This window comes from Parasteatoda tepidariorum, chromosome 2 (genome assembly GCF_982258835.1).
Source record: "Parasteatoda tepidariorum strain Cologne lab strain chromosome 2, Ptep-v5.0, whole genome shotgun sequence".
NCBI classification, from domain to species: Eukaryota; Metazoa; Arthropoda; class Arachnida; order Araneae; family Theridiidae; genus Parasteatoda; species Parasteatoda tepidariorum.
In genome coordinates this window covers 113,056,618-113,074,896 of record NC_141756.1, presented here as the reverse complement: position 1 = coordinate 113,074,896, position 18,279 = coordinate 113,056,618, and the positions used below count along the sequence as shown (strand labels likewise).

Here is an 18,279-nt window from a genome sequence, read left to right as displayed (position 1 = left end):
TGACGAAGGTAAAATGACAGTAAGTTTAGAAATTAAAAAAGCGACTTATCCTATCTCAGTACATTTAAGAATTCTACGGTAGAAACAGATTTTTATCACATAGCTTTTCTCTTACCAACCTCCATAAACTACATTTTATACATATGAAGCGAATATTTTTTTACAATATTTTATTTCATCTTATAAAAATAAATAAGTATATGTTCCCCAATTCCTCCTCATATAATTTAATCATAAGAAAATGAAGGATTTTCTTCTTTTAACCAGAGTTGGCCGTTGATTACAGTAATCGATTACAACTGTAATTGATTACAGATAATTACAGCTATGTAATCAATTACTTGTAATCACGATTACAAGTAATCAATTACTTGTAATCGTGATTACAACTTTCAAAAAATTTTGATTATAGCTGTAATCATGATTACAATTTTGATTACAGTAATCAATTACTTGTAATCATGATTACAAGTAATCAATTACTTGTAATCGTGATTACAACTTTAAAAAAATTTTGATTACAGCTGTAATCATGATTACAGTTTTGATTACAGTAATCAATTACTTGTAATCATGATTCCAAGTAATTGCGATTACAAGTAATCACAACAAAAACGATTACGAGTAATTATGATTACAAGTAATCAAAATATATGATTGCATGTAATTATGATTACATGTAATTTGATTACATGTAATTGTGATTACTTGTAATCAAACTATACGATTACAAGTAATTACGATTGTATACTATAGTCAAATTTTCTATGTAAGTATTCACGTGTTTACATATTTTTATGTACATAGAATATACGCACGCATGAACGTACAAATTGCGATTCCTATACATACAATGTATGCACAAACGTTGTTTGTACGTACAATATTCATAATTATATTGTAATATACCTAATGCAATGCGCATATGCTTAGTACATATAATTATGCATTTATGATACATGTACGCATGTATGTTAGTTTGTACAAAAAGGCAATGTTTTGTATCTTTGTATACATAGACAATGTATGCATGAACGTATATTAAAATAATGCTTATGCGTTTGCATGCTTTTATGTACATTAGTACATATATTGTATAAATTTACGATAATAGCACGTATATACAATGTACGTATGTATATAAAATTTTACGTATTTACGTACAATATTTAAAGAATGTTATTTAAAGGTGCAATATATGCACATAGTTTCGTAAATAAAATGTGTGCATACTTTGTTAATACTTATGCGCATGTAATGCATGGATGTACAAAAAAATAGTTATATGCGCAATGTATGCATGTACATACAGCGTATACATGTACATAATTACAAGTAATGTACAAATACATGCATACATTTAAATATATGTAATTACAATATACAAATACATTGTGCATACATTAAAAAAAACTATATGAGTAAAGTTATTAAAATTTGTTTCAAAATTTATTCTAAGGCATATGAAACTCTATCTCATATTTTTTAGAAAGCAAACGATAATTTTATTTTGAATTTCTGAATATTAATTCCACACATAAAATTTACCGTTTTTCTTACCATTTAAAAAATTTCTATGAATCATGCATTATGTTATAAAAAAAATAAATCTGTATTGTCAAACATTTCATGAAAGTACCTGAAAATAATTTTTTATTCAGAGAATTTCAAAATGATATAGAACAATTAAAGCTGAAAACTAAATTTAAATATCGTTTGATTTTGTCATTTAACTTGCTTAAGTCATTGAAACTTAACTTACATGCATTTTATTTATTGCATTGTACACTTATTTAGACATAAATGTAATGTACATGTGTATACGTGTAATGTATGTACGCATGTACAATGTATGTACATACATTCATGTATTGTACATGCATATATAGTACATATGGATATGCATACATGGAACATACGTGTATTGTACATGTGTGGATACATTCATTGGACATATATACATTGCACCATATGCATAGATAGGGGTAGCATGCATGTACACATGTAAAATTTGTACGAAAGAATTATGCCCAATATATTTATGCACATATGTACTGTATATGTACACACATATGCACATTATATGAACATTATATGTTCATTTCCTCATATGTGCATTATATGAATATACATCTGTACGCTATATGTATATACATCTGTACAATATATGCATCTCAAATGTGTATGTACGTACGTTATGCATTTCGAATGTATGTATGAATACATGTAAAATATAAATACGCCCAATGTACGTACAATCGTACACAAATGTATTATGCATATTTGGATACACACATTGAACATGAACATATTGTGTATATGTGCATAAATACATTGGACATGCATATCATGTACAGGTATACATACATATTTTGTACATACTGCATATATACCTATATTGTACATGCATACATATATTATACTGTTCATAAATAAATTGCACATGCATGCATGGGACATACATTGTACAGACAATGTATGTATGTTCGTACAAACAACAAGTACTTGTATATACATGCGTACATGAACATGGATATACATTTCACATACACAAATATTTGCATAAAATGCATATATTCATTGTGTATAAATGTACATGTCTACATTGTTTGCACATACATACGTAATTATTATTTATATACATACGTACATATATTTTATACTTACAATATAAGTGTATGTACATATGTGTGAAACTAAGATGTCTGATCATATGCACTAGATAAAATCATGTGTACATACATTTTAGTTACATTCATTTGTACGTATACAATTATGTACAAAATGCAGTACATGTAAATGCGTGCAAAATGTATCATTATAAAATACATTATACTATCTACTGTAAAATATAATCATTTATAAGAATAAGTCTTGTAATCGTGTATTTAGATTACATGTAATCATAATTACATGTAATCAAATTACATGTAATCAGATTACTTGTAATCATGATTACATGTAATCATATATTATGATTACTTGTAATCATAATTATCCGTAATCGTTTTTGTTGTGATTACTTGTAATCGAAATTACTTGCAATCATGATTACAAGTATTTGATTACTGTAATCAAAATTGTAATCATGATTACAGCTGTAATCAAAATTTTTTGAAAATTGTAATCATGATTACAAGTAATTGATTACTGTAATCGACTATGTAATCATGATTACAGCTGTAATCAAACTTTGTAATCACGATTACAAGTAATTGATTACTGTAATTAATATTGTAATCATGATTACAGCTGTAATCAAAATTTTTGAAAATTTTAATCATGATTGCAAGTAATTTATTACTGTAATCAAAAAATGTAATCGATTACATTTTTGGCCAACTCTACTTTTAACCACTTCACTGAGTTAACTCGGGTATGTATATATTGCAAACATTTTTTATCCCGAGTAAAATCGGGCATATCAGAATTCGTCAATACGTTTTGTTTTATAACGTTTTTATTTGGCTGGAAGCAAAACAGAAAAATGATAATAATCAGCTGTGATTGAAAGTTTGCCAATATTTGTTTGGGAGTTTTGCTATGTGGGGGACTGCAATTGTATATACGATGGTTGATGACTTTACGTAGAAAAAAGATGGCGTTCGTGAACGAAAGTAATGCGGGTGAATTTTCAGATTATGAAGATGTGAACATACATATATATATATATATATATATATATATATATATATATATATATATATATATATATATATATATATATATATATATATATATATATATATATATATATATATATATATATATATATATATATATATATATATATATATATATATATATATATATATATATATACACAAAGACTAATATTTAACTTTTTCCATTGACCCAAGATAATTTGGGATAGTAAACTGATGGTAAATTAAATATTTTTTACACATAAAAAATTAAGTTTACAACTTAGAACGTGTGTATTATGTTTTGTTTTAGTTCTTAGTAATTATTCATAAAATAAAAAAATATGTAGATTTTTTGCATTTTTTTTCCAAAAAAATTGCTAAGGCAAACGGTTAAGATATTATTCATTTTCCTAAAAATTCTGAAACAAATCCTGATCACTTCAATCCTTATTATATATTTTTGTGGATGGATTCAACATAAGCTGAATCCATCAGCATGTACTTTGCGGATGGATTGCATATCAAAGTTTTGCAATCCTTAATCAAGTCTTTTGATCGAAAGCAGGAGAAGATGCAAAATTTCAAGAATGCTGAGATAAAACGCCTGGAAAATACAGAAAACGAGTATCAAATAAAGGATTTTTTTACTGCTTAAATTATATTTGATTAGATTTTATCATGTTAGGTCGCTTAAATTATTTCAATGAAGACTGCAACATAGGAATCGATGAATCATTCTTAAACCATTGCTTACAGTTTCTTTTTCTGGTATTGGACGAGAACTATCCTTATCATTGCTGCCGTCAAAAAGGACTTCTCCTATTGCAGGATCAATTATTTGTAGATGTTTTGTTTTCTTTGGTGTCTGCTGAGAAATTTGTTGTGCAGGCGAAATGGGGTTGATGAAAGTTGGCAGGGACTGACCTTTAAATAAAAAGAATAAAAACTATCAAATTACAATGCAAAAAAACATTTTAAATAAAAAAAAAGAATTAATGCACAACATACCACTTGAATTAGCCTGCGGAGGATTATGGTATGGAGTACCCCATAGATTATTTAGATAAACAGGATGGCCAGTTGCTGCTGGGATTATTATGTTCTGAGGAGGACTAAATGGCCACTGCTGATACTGAAAATAAGCAACAACGAGATATAAATATTTACATAAGGCATAAAATATGTTTTTTTTTTGTCTTCAAGTAAAATAAATAAAAACATTGATTTAATTAATGGTGTTTAAGAATTTTTGATAGCAGCAATGAGATTTCAAGAAAGAAAAAACATGAAGTAAAAATGAGTCTAAAAAGTAACTCTGAGGACTATCTTAGTCAAGTAAATTTATTAACTCTTATTTTCTTACATTATTTAACAAATGATATAATTTAACAATCATTAATATATAATAGAGAATGACATGATCTCTTAATAAGGCTTAATAATAAATTGCCAACACCTGATCAAAATCTTTATCTATTAATGGATTTAAAGTTTCTTATAATAAATTTGAAAACATTTTGAGAAGTATATTATAGAAAATTTTTAGTGGTGTGCTTCCAAAAATGTTGTAAATATAACACGAAATCGAAAAATAATAATTAAAAAAAAACAGAAATAATAACAATAGGGAAATTTTTTTATGAAGTTGCTTCATGCTAATGCCACATAGCAGCGGTTGAAATATTTATTATTGCCATTATTTAAAAAAGCGGTGCACAACTTTCTTGGGTGAGGAGACATTTACATCTCAGGTTGATTAAAGAAGGTATTGAGACATACCGACGGTAAATATGGTTATTATTATGTAGTATAGTTTTCTGTGCTCTTAATCCTTTTCATCAATCAATTAAGGTCAGAAAATTACTATTTAAATAGATTAAAAAAATGGAAAAAACTGATACTTTAAAAAACAAATTTCCAAAATGCAGATTTTGTAAAATAAATATAAACATTAGGTAAAAGTAATGGCTTTTTTTATTACTTCATATAATACAAAAGCTCATTTTAAAATAGATTCTGACAATAAAAGTACTGCAATGCTCACAGAAAAATAATTAATCATTTTAAAGAGGAATATAAATTTAAATTAAATATTTAAATTAATGAAAATTTATAAGATTTAAAGCGATTTAAATTAAAAACAAAACCTCTTTATAGAGCAAAACAAGGTTTAATATTCTGTTGGAAATACACTTGTAATTTAAGATAGTTAAAATTAGTGAATTAGAGGTTTCATGAATGTTAAATAGAATACGTTTCCCCCCCCCCCCCAAAAAAAAAAAAATCACTTAAACTACAAAAAAAAAATATTACGAAAAATAGAGTTTAAAATTTTCCATTTATCAAAGAATCAATAAAATCACAAGGAAAAATGCAGCAATAACTGCCAGAAGAAAAAGAGCACATTATTTTGAAATGAAATCGGCAAGAATAAAGCGTATCAACACGTAATTAGTATTTTAATCTGCTATTCAATATTAATAATATTGAAATAAAATATCGGAAATTTTAAAACTGCGTGGAAATAAGAATAGCAATAACTCCTAAAAAAAGATCGAAGCAATTTACAAGGAAATCGGCATAAATAAAGAGCGTCTAAAAGTTATAACTTAACAGTGTGATTCGAAATTGTATTCGAATATTGAAGCAAATATACGGATTCTCAGAATCTCGTGGAAAAGCGTAGGAACGTGGAAAGCATGCGAAACTATCATAAGGAAATGACCTAAATTTAGGATGAAATTATTACAAAGAGAACGTGTTAAAAAGTGATTATTTAAATGCGTAAACTTCGAGATTCGTAATAATATAGCTTTAAAAGTATTAGTCTTTTAAAACCATTTTGAAAGGCGCTGTAATAACAGTCGAAAAATAACTTGAGATTTGCAATGAAATTGGCACAAATTAAGCAATTATTGTAGCAATTGTAGTCCAAGTTTCAGGTGAAAATAAATTATTAAAAGGATGTTTTCCATAATACTATGAAGTTTCACTCATGGAATATCAAATAACTTGAGATTTGCAACGAAATTGGCACACAATTATTGTAGCAATTGTAGTCCAAGTTTCAGGTGAAAATAAATTATTAAAAGGATGTTTTCCATAATACTATGAAGTTTCACTCATGGAATATCAAATAACTTGAGATTTGCAACGAAATTGGCACACAATTATTGTAGCAATTGTAGTCCAAGTTTCAGGTGAAAATAAATTATTAAAAGGATGTTTTCCATAATACTATGAAGTTTCACTCATGGAATATCAAATAACTTGAGATTTGCAACGAAATTGGCACACAATTATTGTAGCAATTGTAGTCCAAGTTTCAGGTGAAAATAAATTATTAAAAGGATGTTTTCCATAATACTATGAAGTTTCACTCATGGAATATCAAATAACTTGAGATTTGCAACGAAATTGGCACACAATTATTGTAGCAATTGTAGTCCAAGTTTCAGGTGAAAATAAATTATTAAAAGGATGTTTTCCATAATACTATGAAGTTTCACTCATGGAACACCAAATAAAATATGCAAGTAGAAAATGATTATTAAAAGGAGAGAAGTATGAACCATTTGTTGAAATTGGGGATTCACAATGACTGGTTGCATGGGATGAGAAAAGGGAGGTAACATCTGTATCTGTCCATAGTGAGATGTTGGTTGTTGCCCTGCTTGGTTGGCTACAATTTGCAATGTCGTCATACCCATGTTTGGTATAGTTCGGGGCACGCTACTTCGAGCTGTATAGTAGCCCTGTAAATAGAAATACGTGGTAATTAATATACAATACTTAAAATATTCAATATTTAATTATGACAATATTTAAAATAACATATAAGTAACAAAATGCATTTAAAAATATGCCGCATTTAAAACATATACATACAGGGTATCTGCTAAATTTTAAATTTTCAAATCCATGACTTTCCATGAATAATTCCAAGAATTTTTCATGACTAACCGAAATTACTATTTTCTCCGACAAAAATACAACAATAAATTAAAAAAAATATTATAATAATATTAATTGAAATGATAGGTATAACCAAAAATGTTATACTCTGCATCTTCATATTTATTGATTTTAAACTTAAAAAACAAAGTAGATAAAGAGTTGAAGCAATAAAATAGCTAAAAAAAATACAAAAGCAAATAACTAAATACAGTCAGATAATTATAGTTATTTAAGCCTACTTTATTTCTTCTTAATACTAAGTGTACTACAAAAAGCCTAAACTAGAATTTTAAACTGATAAAATAAAAAAATAAAAAATAAATAAATAGATAAAAAAAGAACATGAAAGTTCAAAAGATAATTCGCACTAAAAATGATGGTCTTCTTTTATTTTTTAAAGGAACACCATAATTTTTAAAGAACAGGAGGAAAACATTTTATATCTTAATAAAATATGACTATGAGGGGGAATTTTGTACTAAAGTAGCAGGTTGAGGATTATATGTTGGACCAGACATCCATTGATAGTGCTGCTGAGCAGTAGGCATTCCACCAGAGTTAGGATACTTTTCTGGTTGAGCTGCAGCAGCCTGCGTATTCGTATCATGAGGTGTATTGCTTGTTGCAGTAGATAATTGCTAGAAAGAAATGAAACGATATCAATAACAATATAAAAAATTATAATAAATAATAAAAATAATCAAATCTACAAGGATAAAATATTAAAAATCAACTAGATTTTTAATGGTACAACGGAATTTTGTTAACAACAAGCTCATCACCTTCACATTAAGGAATAAGCTAGCTGCTGTGGATAATTTAAAAATTTGCAAACTGAAATTATCAAGTGTATTATGTTTTATAGTGTTAAACGAATTCTTCAGTATCATGATATATTGCATGATATATTGTGAAATTTGACCTGGTTTGTCAACTTTTTTTTTCGAAATAAGAACTGTTCACTTTAAGCCAAAATTGAGCATGAAATGAGATAAAAAGCATTATGGTTCATATTGTTTGAATAACTTCTTTGATGTCTTGACGACCATTTATGTTTATTAATTAATTTATTTTGTCTCAATATAACTATCCTCAGTTCCCCCCCCCCCGTATTTGTTGAACGCAAAGAAACGTGACCTGAAATGATATTTTTGCGAATTAATGTACACTTCTAACATCTAACAAAGTGTATTATGAATCATAACAGCTTGTGTATAAAGTTATAAATTGGATAATTTTGCTTTAAAATATGCAATATTTAAAATAACATATAGGTAACAAAATGTATTTAAAACTTCGACAGGATTTAAACATATTTCCGCTTATTCACTAGGATTTAAATGCAGATTATTGAATACCGTGGAATTCAAAAATAGTTTAATTAAAATATTAAATTAGGAAAATTGCTGCAACTTTAGATATTTAAGAAAAAAATTCGGCTGAAACTGAAAACGTTAGCAAGTCTGTATTCGTACCATTTATTAAATGAAATTCGTTTTTTGGCAAATTAGATTATGCTTCTCAGTATAATGAGATTAATAAAAAGAATTACTTTAATTGCATAATTAGTTCACACAAACATTATCTCTCTTCTATTAAAAAAATAATAATAATATTTCATTCTCTTTGCTAGTATTTTCTTTTTTCCCACTCATCAGAATTGCTTGTCTAAATCTATTGTAATCTTTATTAGTAATCAGTGGCGTAGTTTTGAGGTGGTTTTGGGGGACAAAACTCCCAACGAAATTAAACATTACTTGCTTAATGAACTATTGCTTAGATAGAATGCATTAGATAGAAAAAAGTTTTCATTACTCATTTTCTGAATTTAAATGTTTAGAATATATATATATATATATATATATATATATATATATATATATATATATATATATATATATCACTGGCTTCGGTCAGTGTGCAGGTGGATGACCACTTTGATCAGTCTGCGTAGGGACAGAGGGACGGTATTGGTTCCTCGTTAAACTGTTCTACCGTAAAGTGCTTGACTTCGAGTGCTGGTTGTCGGGCTACTGAAGCAGGGGTGACATCCCTTCTGCAGAGGATCAAAATTGTTATGGCATGTCTTTGGATAATCCTCAGAGATGTTTTCCAGACAGTCACCAATAGCCCATTGTGCAGCTCTAGTGCAGCGTGAATGAGCATTCATTGGTTAGTTCATTCATTGGGTTAGTATACGTATACTAACCCAATGAATGAATTATGATCGAACCATAAATTATCATTTTATTTTTAAATGCAGTACACATCTGGGTTATTTCTGCTCAGGTCAGAGGGTTCCTTAAACCAGATAAAGTTATCGTATAATGAAAAATAAAAGTAAAGTTAGCCAACAATTTAGACAACAGTTCATATACTGTGAGTTGAACAAAAACTATTACAAATTGAACAATCCAATATTACAATCCAGTAGTCCAACTAATGAACAATAAACGAAACAAATATACCTTAGTCAGTTTTAATGTATTGGGATCATCATTGCTATTGCCACTTTTACTTTTTGTAGAAGATATCCCGTCCACTTCAGACATTTCAGATTTTTGAGCTAAAAAAGAAAGAAGGGGGAAAAAACACTGAAAAATAATTTGGAAATCACACTTCAGTTCTAAAATTCAGGGAATGTGCTTGAAAAATTTTTTACATTCATTAATTAGTTTAAAAATTTCAACTGTTAAACTTGCAGTTAATAATATCAAGCAGGTCGTTGAAATTTGATGTGCGGAAAGGGTCAATTTTATTTATCAACTTTTGAGTTTTTTTCCTTATTTAAAACATTAATTTGTTCGAAATTTAATGCCATTTTAAGTGGTTCAGAAATTTATTATTTTTCCTTGCTTTCAATAAATATTTATTCATTTATGAAAAAAAATATTCTCGCGATATCTTTAAGTTAAAAGCTAAAGCTTAAAATTATGTCAAAAGTAACGAAAAAAATAGAAAGAGATATTAGATTTCAATGAAGACTGATTTAAAGGCAAATTAGGCTTTTAGAAATTAAATTATTCTAACCAATTAAAGTGAAACTGTTTCAGGGTTAAAGAGAACTTGACAGAAATGACGTATCAAATAAAAATGATCATCCAATCCAGTATAGAATTCTTCCATCGCTTTGTTCCAAAAGGAAACACTGTCTATCAAACAAGAATTTTAAATTATATGAGATGGAGTTAAAGATTAAAAATATTAACAGGTCTTAAATTTTGCTTTAAATGGAAGTTTAAATGAATGAGAAATTATCATAGTTCAAATAAAACAAAAATATTAAGAAAATAAATCAGAATGCAACCTGCTGCCTTCTCAGGTTTAGAAGGACCTGCACTACCACCAGTTTCATCTCCACCCAAACTCTGCATCGCTCTTTCTGGACCAGGCTTTATGCTCTCAACATCACTAGGCTTTAAAAAAACAAAATTAAAGTTCTTAAGTTTTCCGATAATATAATATTTTTTGCTGTATCTCACTTGAGTCTGTAATCAATTTTAATAATATGACAAATTAGAATTAGAAGTATAAATCGTTATCATAAACTGTGTATATAAATCGCATTTTTTTAAAACAAAAGAAAAGTACCATAATAAATTAAGGCAGTTTTGTAAACTTTTGAAAACTATGTTCAGATCATTTTGAACTAGATCACACTATTACATAAAATATTTTTCAATAAATGAAAATGTATAAAAAGGAAAAGCCTCTTAGTGTAAAGAGTTTGATCAGAGAGAATATTATTCAAGGAAAATCTTATCCGGAATCTGCTCTTCACTAATCATAAAGAACAAAAAAAATTCCCCTCTCCCAACTAAAACCGAAAAAAAAGAGATGAAGAATGCCTGCAATTCAGGCAAGTAGTACGCACATAATGAGTTGAAAATAAAATCATTACAACTTGATTAATCAAACAATTATTATACTATTAACAAAACGAAGAAACCTTAGTCAGTTTTAGTTTATTAGGATCAACATTGCGATAACTGTTTTCATTTTTTATAGAAGACATCAAGCCATCTTCAGATATTTCAGTGTTTTCAGCTAAAAGAGAAAAAGGAAAATAAAGTTCAGAAAAATAGTTTTGAAATCACGCTAACTATTATTCATTTGAAATGAAATACTTTTTTTTAAAGATAAAGAAAAAGGTACTAATTCGAACTCAGTGTTTAAATTTAGCCATCTTTTATTATTGTAAAGACTTCACAGTTACATAAAATAACGAGAGAGAGAGAGAGACTTATAAATTTTTTTCAATAAAAAAATTATAAAAGAACAATAAAACAACAATAGAGAGAAGGAGGTTTATAATTTCTTTAAATAAAAAACTATAAGAACGTAACATAAATAAAGCTGCCCTTGCTGTTTTTATGATCAAGTCTTACGAAAATTTTTACTGTAAATTATTTAATCTGATTATTGAAATTCATGGACCATCCTAGATATCAGGGGTGGATACAGAAATTTTTCAGGGGGTGGGGATCATAGACTAAGATTCCTCCCCCCCCCCCAACAATGAATTTTTTTCGAAAAAAAATTTTTTAGAAAAAAAACGGGTTTTTAATGCTAGTCTTCCCATTTATTTTTTTCATAATGAACAATAGAACAATACATAAATAATTCAAGTATTCAAAATCTTTGAATAGTAAATGTAATGCGTTTTTTAGAAACTTTGGCAAATCTGTCAATGATTTTTTCAACATCCAGATCAGTTTCTCAATGAATTTTAATAATGTGAGTCCATTTAAATATAATTACAATATCAATAAAATAAATAGAATACAACCTGCTGCCCTCTCAGTACTGGAAGAGCCAGAACTACTGTCAGTTTCACTTCCACTCGAACTTCGCAACAATCTTCCTCGTCCAAGCTTTATGCTGTCGACATCATCAGGCTTCAGAAAACAAAATTAAAACTTATTAGCATTTTGATAGCATAATTTTTTTTTCTTTCTCTCACTTAAGTCTACTATAAATTTTAATTATACGGCAACTTATATTTTAATGTATAAGTGTTAAGTAAAGCAATCTTTAGAAAAATTTTTTTTACCAAAAGAATTAAAACAGTTTCAGAGACTATATGAAAATTATGTTAAGAGGTTTTTAACTGCATAACTATGTTATAAAAAATATGTTTAAAAAAAGATATATGTAAAGGTACAGTTTTCTAGTCTTAATGGTCTTTCTAGTCTTTTCCAGTCTCTTCTTATCAAAGACTATTTTTATTTACGGGATTAAAAAATTGTCCTAGAATCTGCTCTTCGCAAATCACAGTAAACAATTTTTTTTCTCACTATGATGAGAAGAGATATTAATTAAATTTAAAAGGATTTTTCCTTTATTTATCATCTTATTTTTAAAATAGTATGCATCATTATTATTTCTGCTGTTAAACAGCCGTAAATTTAAATCAAATAAAATTCCGCAAAATGAAAAAAAAAAACAGAAATTAGTCCACAATAATGGAAAAATAGTATAAAATAATGGTAGTTAAACTAATACTATTACAATATGAATAATAAAATAAGCAATATACTATTGTCAAAACAAACATACCTTAGTTAGTTTTAATTTATTGGTATCAACAAGACTATGGCTGTCTTTACTACGTTTTGTAGACGTCCACCAATCTTCAGATGTTACCATGTTACGAGCTTAAAGAGAAAGAAGCGAAATAAGAAACAGTGAAACAGATTTAAAGTCATTTTAAGTCTTTTTTTTTCATTTCTTTTGAAGAGAAACAAATAGGTTAATTGCAATGACATAATTTTGAAAAAAAGGCACATTCATTACTATTTGCATATTTATTCCATTGATTTAAATAGTCTTATTAATAGAACGCCATTACTTTTAAAAAGATACTTGCGTAAAATAATAATATTGAGAGAAAGATTATTTTTCTCTTTCCTTGATTTGAAATGTAAAATAAAGCATAATTTACGGAGCTATACAGGGTGTTTATAAAGTCCCGGACTCATTTTGATGTTTAATAACTCGTAAAATAATAAAGATAGATTAAAATTAATAACATAATTGGTTAGATAGACTCAAAAAATTTCATGGCCCTTGTCAATGAACTTCCACGTGTGCCCCCTTCGTCGCACGGAGAATATCAAGTCGATAGTCAATTTCACGCCGGATAGCGGCAAGTATGTCGGCATCCACAGAGGCTATTGCGGTTGTAATCCTGGCTTTTAGGTCATCAATGTTCAACACGATCCTCCTGTAAACATTGTCCGTTATAAATCCCTAAAGAAAAAAGTCCAGCGGCGTTATGTCAGGTGATCTGGGTGGCTAAGGAATTGGACCTCCTCGCCCAATCCATCTTCCTGGAAAATGGTCATTCAAAGAACTACGAAAGATGATACCCCAATGAGGTGGTACACCATCTTGTTGCAAAAAGACATGTGGCAGAAGCTCTTCTAGCTGTGGAAGTACTAAGTTTTCCAACATCTCTAAGTATACGACTGATGAGACCGTCTTTTCTGTAAAAAAGAAAAGCCCAATGACTCGGTCGTGCATTAGTCCACACCACACTTTTGGGGAATCCCTTTGTGTCTCACGGTATTTATGGGGTTTTCAGATCCCCATATGCACACATTATGGCGATTAACAATGCCAGAATTACAACCACAGTAGCCTCTGTGGATGCCGACATGCTTGCCGCTACCTGGCTTGAAATTGTCTATCGATTTGATATTCTCCGTGCGACAAAGGGGGCACTCGTGGAAGTTCATTGACAAAGGTCATAAAACTTTTTAAATCTATCTAACCATTTACGTTATTAATTTTAATCTATCTTTATTATTTTATGAGTTATTAAACATCAAAATGGGTCCGGGACTTTATAAACACCCTGTATTTCATTAGTCTATCCATTCCAACAATTTAGCAATTTTTGTTATTATATCTTATTAGTATTATATTATCGTACACTGTAGGAATTTTCATTCTAAAATTATTGTAAAATAACCGGCAGCAGTCTGTCCATCCGATTAACTCTAAAGTTTACGGTAAAAAACATGTTTTACCTTAACGGTTTTTAAACCATTTACAACTAGCATAGTTTCAAAACCATGAAAACAAAATTTAACTGAACATAGGAGCTAAGCTTTTCGTTAGGTAATGGGCATTGGATAATTCAGAACACTGATTGAGGAGTGCATTGCATTGGAAACTCTCCATATTTTGAAAATAATAGAGGAAATAGTGTGGTGTCAAGACTGAGACTCGAACCCCAGTTCTATCGTTCATGAGACTACCAGATTAGTCCTCTCTGCTATAATAAGTGAGCAGTTGAAAGGAATTAGGTGTCATTAGGTGAGCTTAGGTGGTGTGATAAAATTCTGGTTGCTTAATCGTATTAGATGAAAACAGTTAACAAACTGTGTTTCCTCACAGTAAACAGTTTGATTACCATCTTATTTATGGTTATATAACTGTTTTGTTAGAATATGACAAAATAACTTATAAATTGTTATTTGACCATTTTTCTCGAAGAAATTTCTAACATTGCACGTATCGCAATAGTTTGATCAGGTGAACGGTTATAAAGTTTGAACCCCTTACATGTTAATATTTCCTTTTTGCTATTTCGCCATACCTCGAAAAAATTTTAAGCAAAATAAAAAATATAAGCATATAATTATAAAATTCAATTATCCAAAAATAATTCTATGCAAAAAATAATTTGAATAATTATTTTTTATTTCATTTAATAAGAATCGAAAGAATTTTGCATTGCGAGGTATACAAATTTTTTCTTTATTTTAAAAAACGTAATTTTATGTAACAAAACTCTACATTTGAACGAATTCGTGAGAAATCAAAGTTTAAATGTACTAATTTTTTAAAAAAAATTTGATAACTCAGAAACTATTCTCTCAAATTTTGTATATTTTTTTCCCGCATGGAATTTCCTTTTCTAAAGGAATTTTATAATTGCGTAATTTTTTTAATCACTTAAAATATGACGAAATACACAAAAAAGTATAAATATCTTAAAGGAGTTCAAACTTTCGACTCTTCTTCTGAACCAATTTAACTGGACTGACTGAACCTAGACTGGTAGTGGGTCAATAACTCAAATCAGTCGAAAACTGTAACTAAATATATGTACAATATTATGTATGAAAGATATGTATATTCAGATAAAGTACGTTTTTTTGTTAGGTATCATACACTGTTAAGATTTTCATTCTAAAATTATGGTAAAATAACTGGTAGCTGTCTGTCCATCCGATTAATCGTAAAGTTTACGGTAAAGAACGTTTTTTTCCTTCATGGTTTTCAAACCATTTACAAAAAATCTGGTTATAAAACCATGAATAAAAAACTAAACGGTTTTTTTAACCATTTACAACTAGCATTTTTCAAAAACGTAAAAAAAATTATTATTTAACTAGACATAGGAGCTCGGCTTTTCATAAGGTAATGAGCATTGGAGAGCCGGACACTGGAAATTCCTCATGTGTTGAAGGAAATGGAGGAAATATTGTGGTGTCAACACTAAGACTCGAACTCCAGTTCTGCCGGTCATGAGATTGACTGATGAGCCAGCTCGGCTATAGGCTCGGGATAAGCCGTTCAATAAATTATTATTTAACTATTTTTTCCGAGAAATTTCTAACAGTGTAACTGAAAATATCGTGCGTACAAAATAATTAATATATTTAAGGTTAGGCCATCAAACCATTAAGATTGAGTCTTAATACGTGAAAATACTATCATTTAAGATCAAAAGTTGTTCTTGGACATCCCCCCCCCTCGCTTTGCATGTAGCAACGTTTCAAATTCCCGTGTTAAACTAAGACAAACAATGAAATATAGATAGCAAAATTCATATATAATAAGAAAATATAAATAAAATAAATCAGAATATGGATAAGATATGCATGTTTCAACATGTAATGCCTCAAAGAATTTTAACAAAAAATTGCACACCGGTATTTTTACTTCTGTCTCGGTCATGAGGTACTCTTTTTTGGAATGGCATGTTCTGCAGATCCTCTTTTTCCTCATGTGCTCCACACTCAGCTTCGTTTGGAGTTTGGTCGATAGCTTTAGGGTTGTTTTCTTCCTTTCTAGGAAACCGATCTTTCTAAAGTACAGAAGAATTATTTCTACACTCCATTTTAAAATTCAAACAAAACTTAAAAAAGTAGTATGTAAAGAACTAAAGTATTACTGCCTCAATGTAAGATTGCTTAGAACCACATAAATTTAAGCCCTGTATGAGCTTGAAAATAACAGTTGAACATGTATGCGAAGTTGCAATAATTAACAGTAGAACCTCCAGAGATCGTTTCTCATGGGACCCTTAAGTGAACGATAGATACGGGAAAATATTGAATGCGAGTGAACATATAACTACAACGAATGATAAGTAATACGGCAGTAATGGACTTGAAAATTAATAAATTTACAATACGTATGAAAAATTTTAAGTGAAGAAATTATGTACTTAATGGAAAAATTATTTATTCTGCGAAAGAAAGACGTGTAAACATATTTATTTATTTAAAATATGGAGAAATTTTGGTTTGAACACTCTCTTTTCTTTTCTACACAAACAATAAATTTTTGACTTTTTCTGTTAATAAGTGTGAATATAGAAAATTTCTTAATGTTTCAAAGGCTCCAAAATGTTTTTGATTCTGTTTCATCTGTATCATTTGTTTCTGCTACCATTTTTTTAACTGATATCCCACCAGAAGTTTCTGCATTTTCATCAACTGAAAATTAGACATCAAACATGATCTTTGAGGTGTTTTTCCCAAAATGTAACAAATCCACCAAGAGTATATGTTTTTCTTCTCAAAAACTAAAGCGAAATAAGTCAAGTGTCGGGAAAATGTTTGTTACGATAGACGCGTGAATCTTTTAGTTTCAGAAACATTGTAAACGGTTATTATGAACGTTATAAATATATCATTTGTGACAGTAACGGAAAAAAAGACAATACATAAGGGGAAACGATGAATTAAGGTTCAAAAGTAATAAAATGGTACGGCATGGAACTTTTATTTACGTCGGGTTTAGGCGACGGTCTGAGAAATATCACTGAGGCTGATCCGGAGACAATACATACACTCACACACCATCCATCTGCAGATCGTAACTTTGATCTGAACCAGAGCACGATCAATCTCCGATCCAGTACCGATAGAGGTATGATTTGATGAGGGAACTTGGAGGACTTTGTGACCCGGCCGATTTAGCACGCGTCAGTCACCATTTTGAGCACGGGAAATCTTCAGCCGGTAGAGATCGAACTCGAGACCTCTCGGACAAGAGCCCAACGTCTTACTAGCCAAGGCTATCCCACTCCTGTATTAAAATGTATTAATTATCCCTAAATCACCATTTATATCAAGATTATTTTTGAGTAAGTTTTTGCTCCTTAAAATAATTCATTTTATTATAGTTGAATATTTCTTGCAATTCATTTAGCTCAGGATTTCAGGTCTTTCTGATTTACTGTATCTTATTTATTTATCTCTAACTTTCTAAATTGTTACCATAAGAGAAGAGAGTCAACATTCACTAAATAGGTCAATTTGATTTTCAATACAGCATTTCTAATGTGCCATACAAATTATGGGATATATGTACATAAAGTATATTTGAACATACCTTTCTAGGTATACCTCTCCGAGTTGGCAAAAACTGA

The 18,279-nt window shown here is 29.0% G+C and overlaps 1 protein-coding gene across 2 annotated transcripts in view; it reads right to left on the bottom strand.

Annotated features, from left to right (window-relative positions):
- LOC107451923 (uncharacterized) overlaps positions 1–18,279 on the bottom strand; it is a 38,003-nt gene that overhangs the window by 3,183 nt on the left and 16,541 nt on the right. For both annotated transcript variants that reach the window (XM_087158060.1, XM_087158061.1), the window contains 11 exons: positions 18,243–18,275; positions 16,551–16,707; positions 13,164–13,261; positions 12,394–12,502; positions 11,554–11,651; positions 10,912–11,020; positions 10,073–10,170; positions 8,084–8,242; positions 7,220–7,402; positions 4,656–4,779; positions 4,402–4,571 (listed from right to left, as the gene is read on the bottom strand). In XM_087158060.1, coding sequence (XP_087014186.1) covers positions 4,402–4,571; positions 4,656–4,779; positions 7,220–7,402; positions 8,084–8,242; positions 10,073–10,170; positions 10,912–11,020; positions 11,554–11,651; positions 12,394–12,502; positions 13,164–13,261; positions 16,551–16,707; positions 18,243–18,275 — 1,338 coding nt within the window. The remainder of the gene's footprint in view (positions 1–4,401; positions 4,572–4,655; positions 4,780–7,219; positions 7,403–8,083; positions 8,243–10,072; positions 10,171–10,911; positions 11,021–11,553; positions 11,652–12,393; positions 12,503–13,163; positions 13,262–16,550; positions 16,708–18,242; positions 18,276–18,279) is intronic.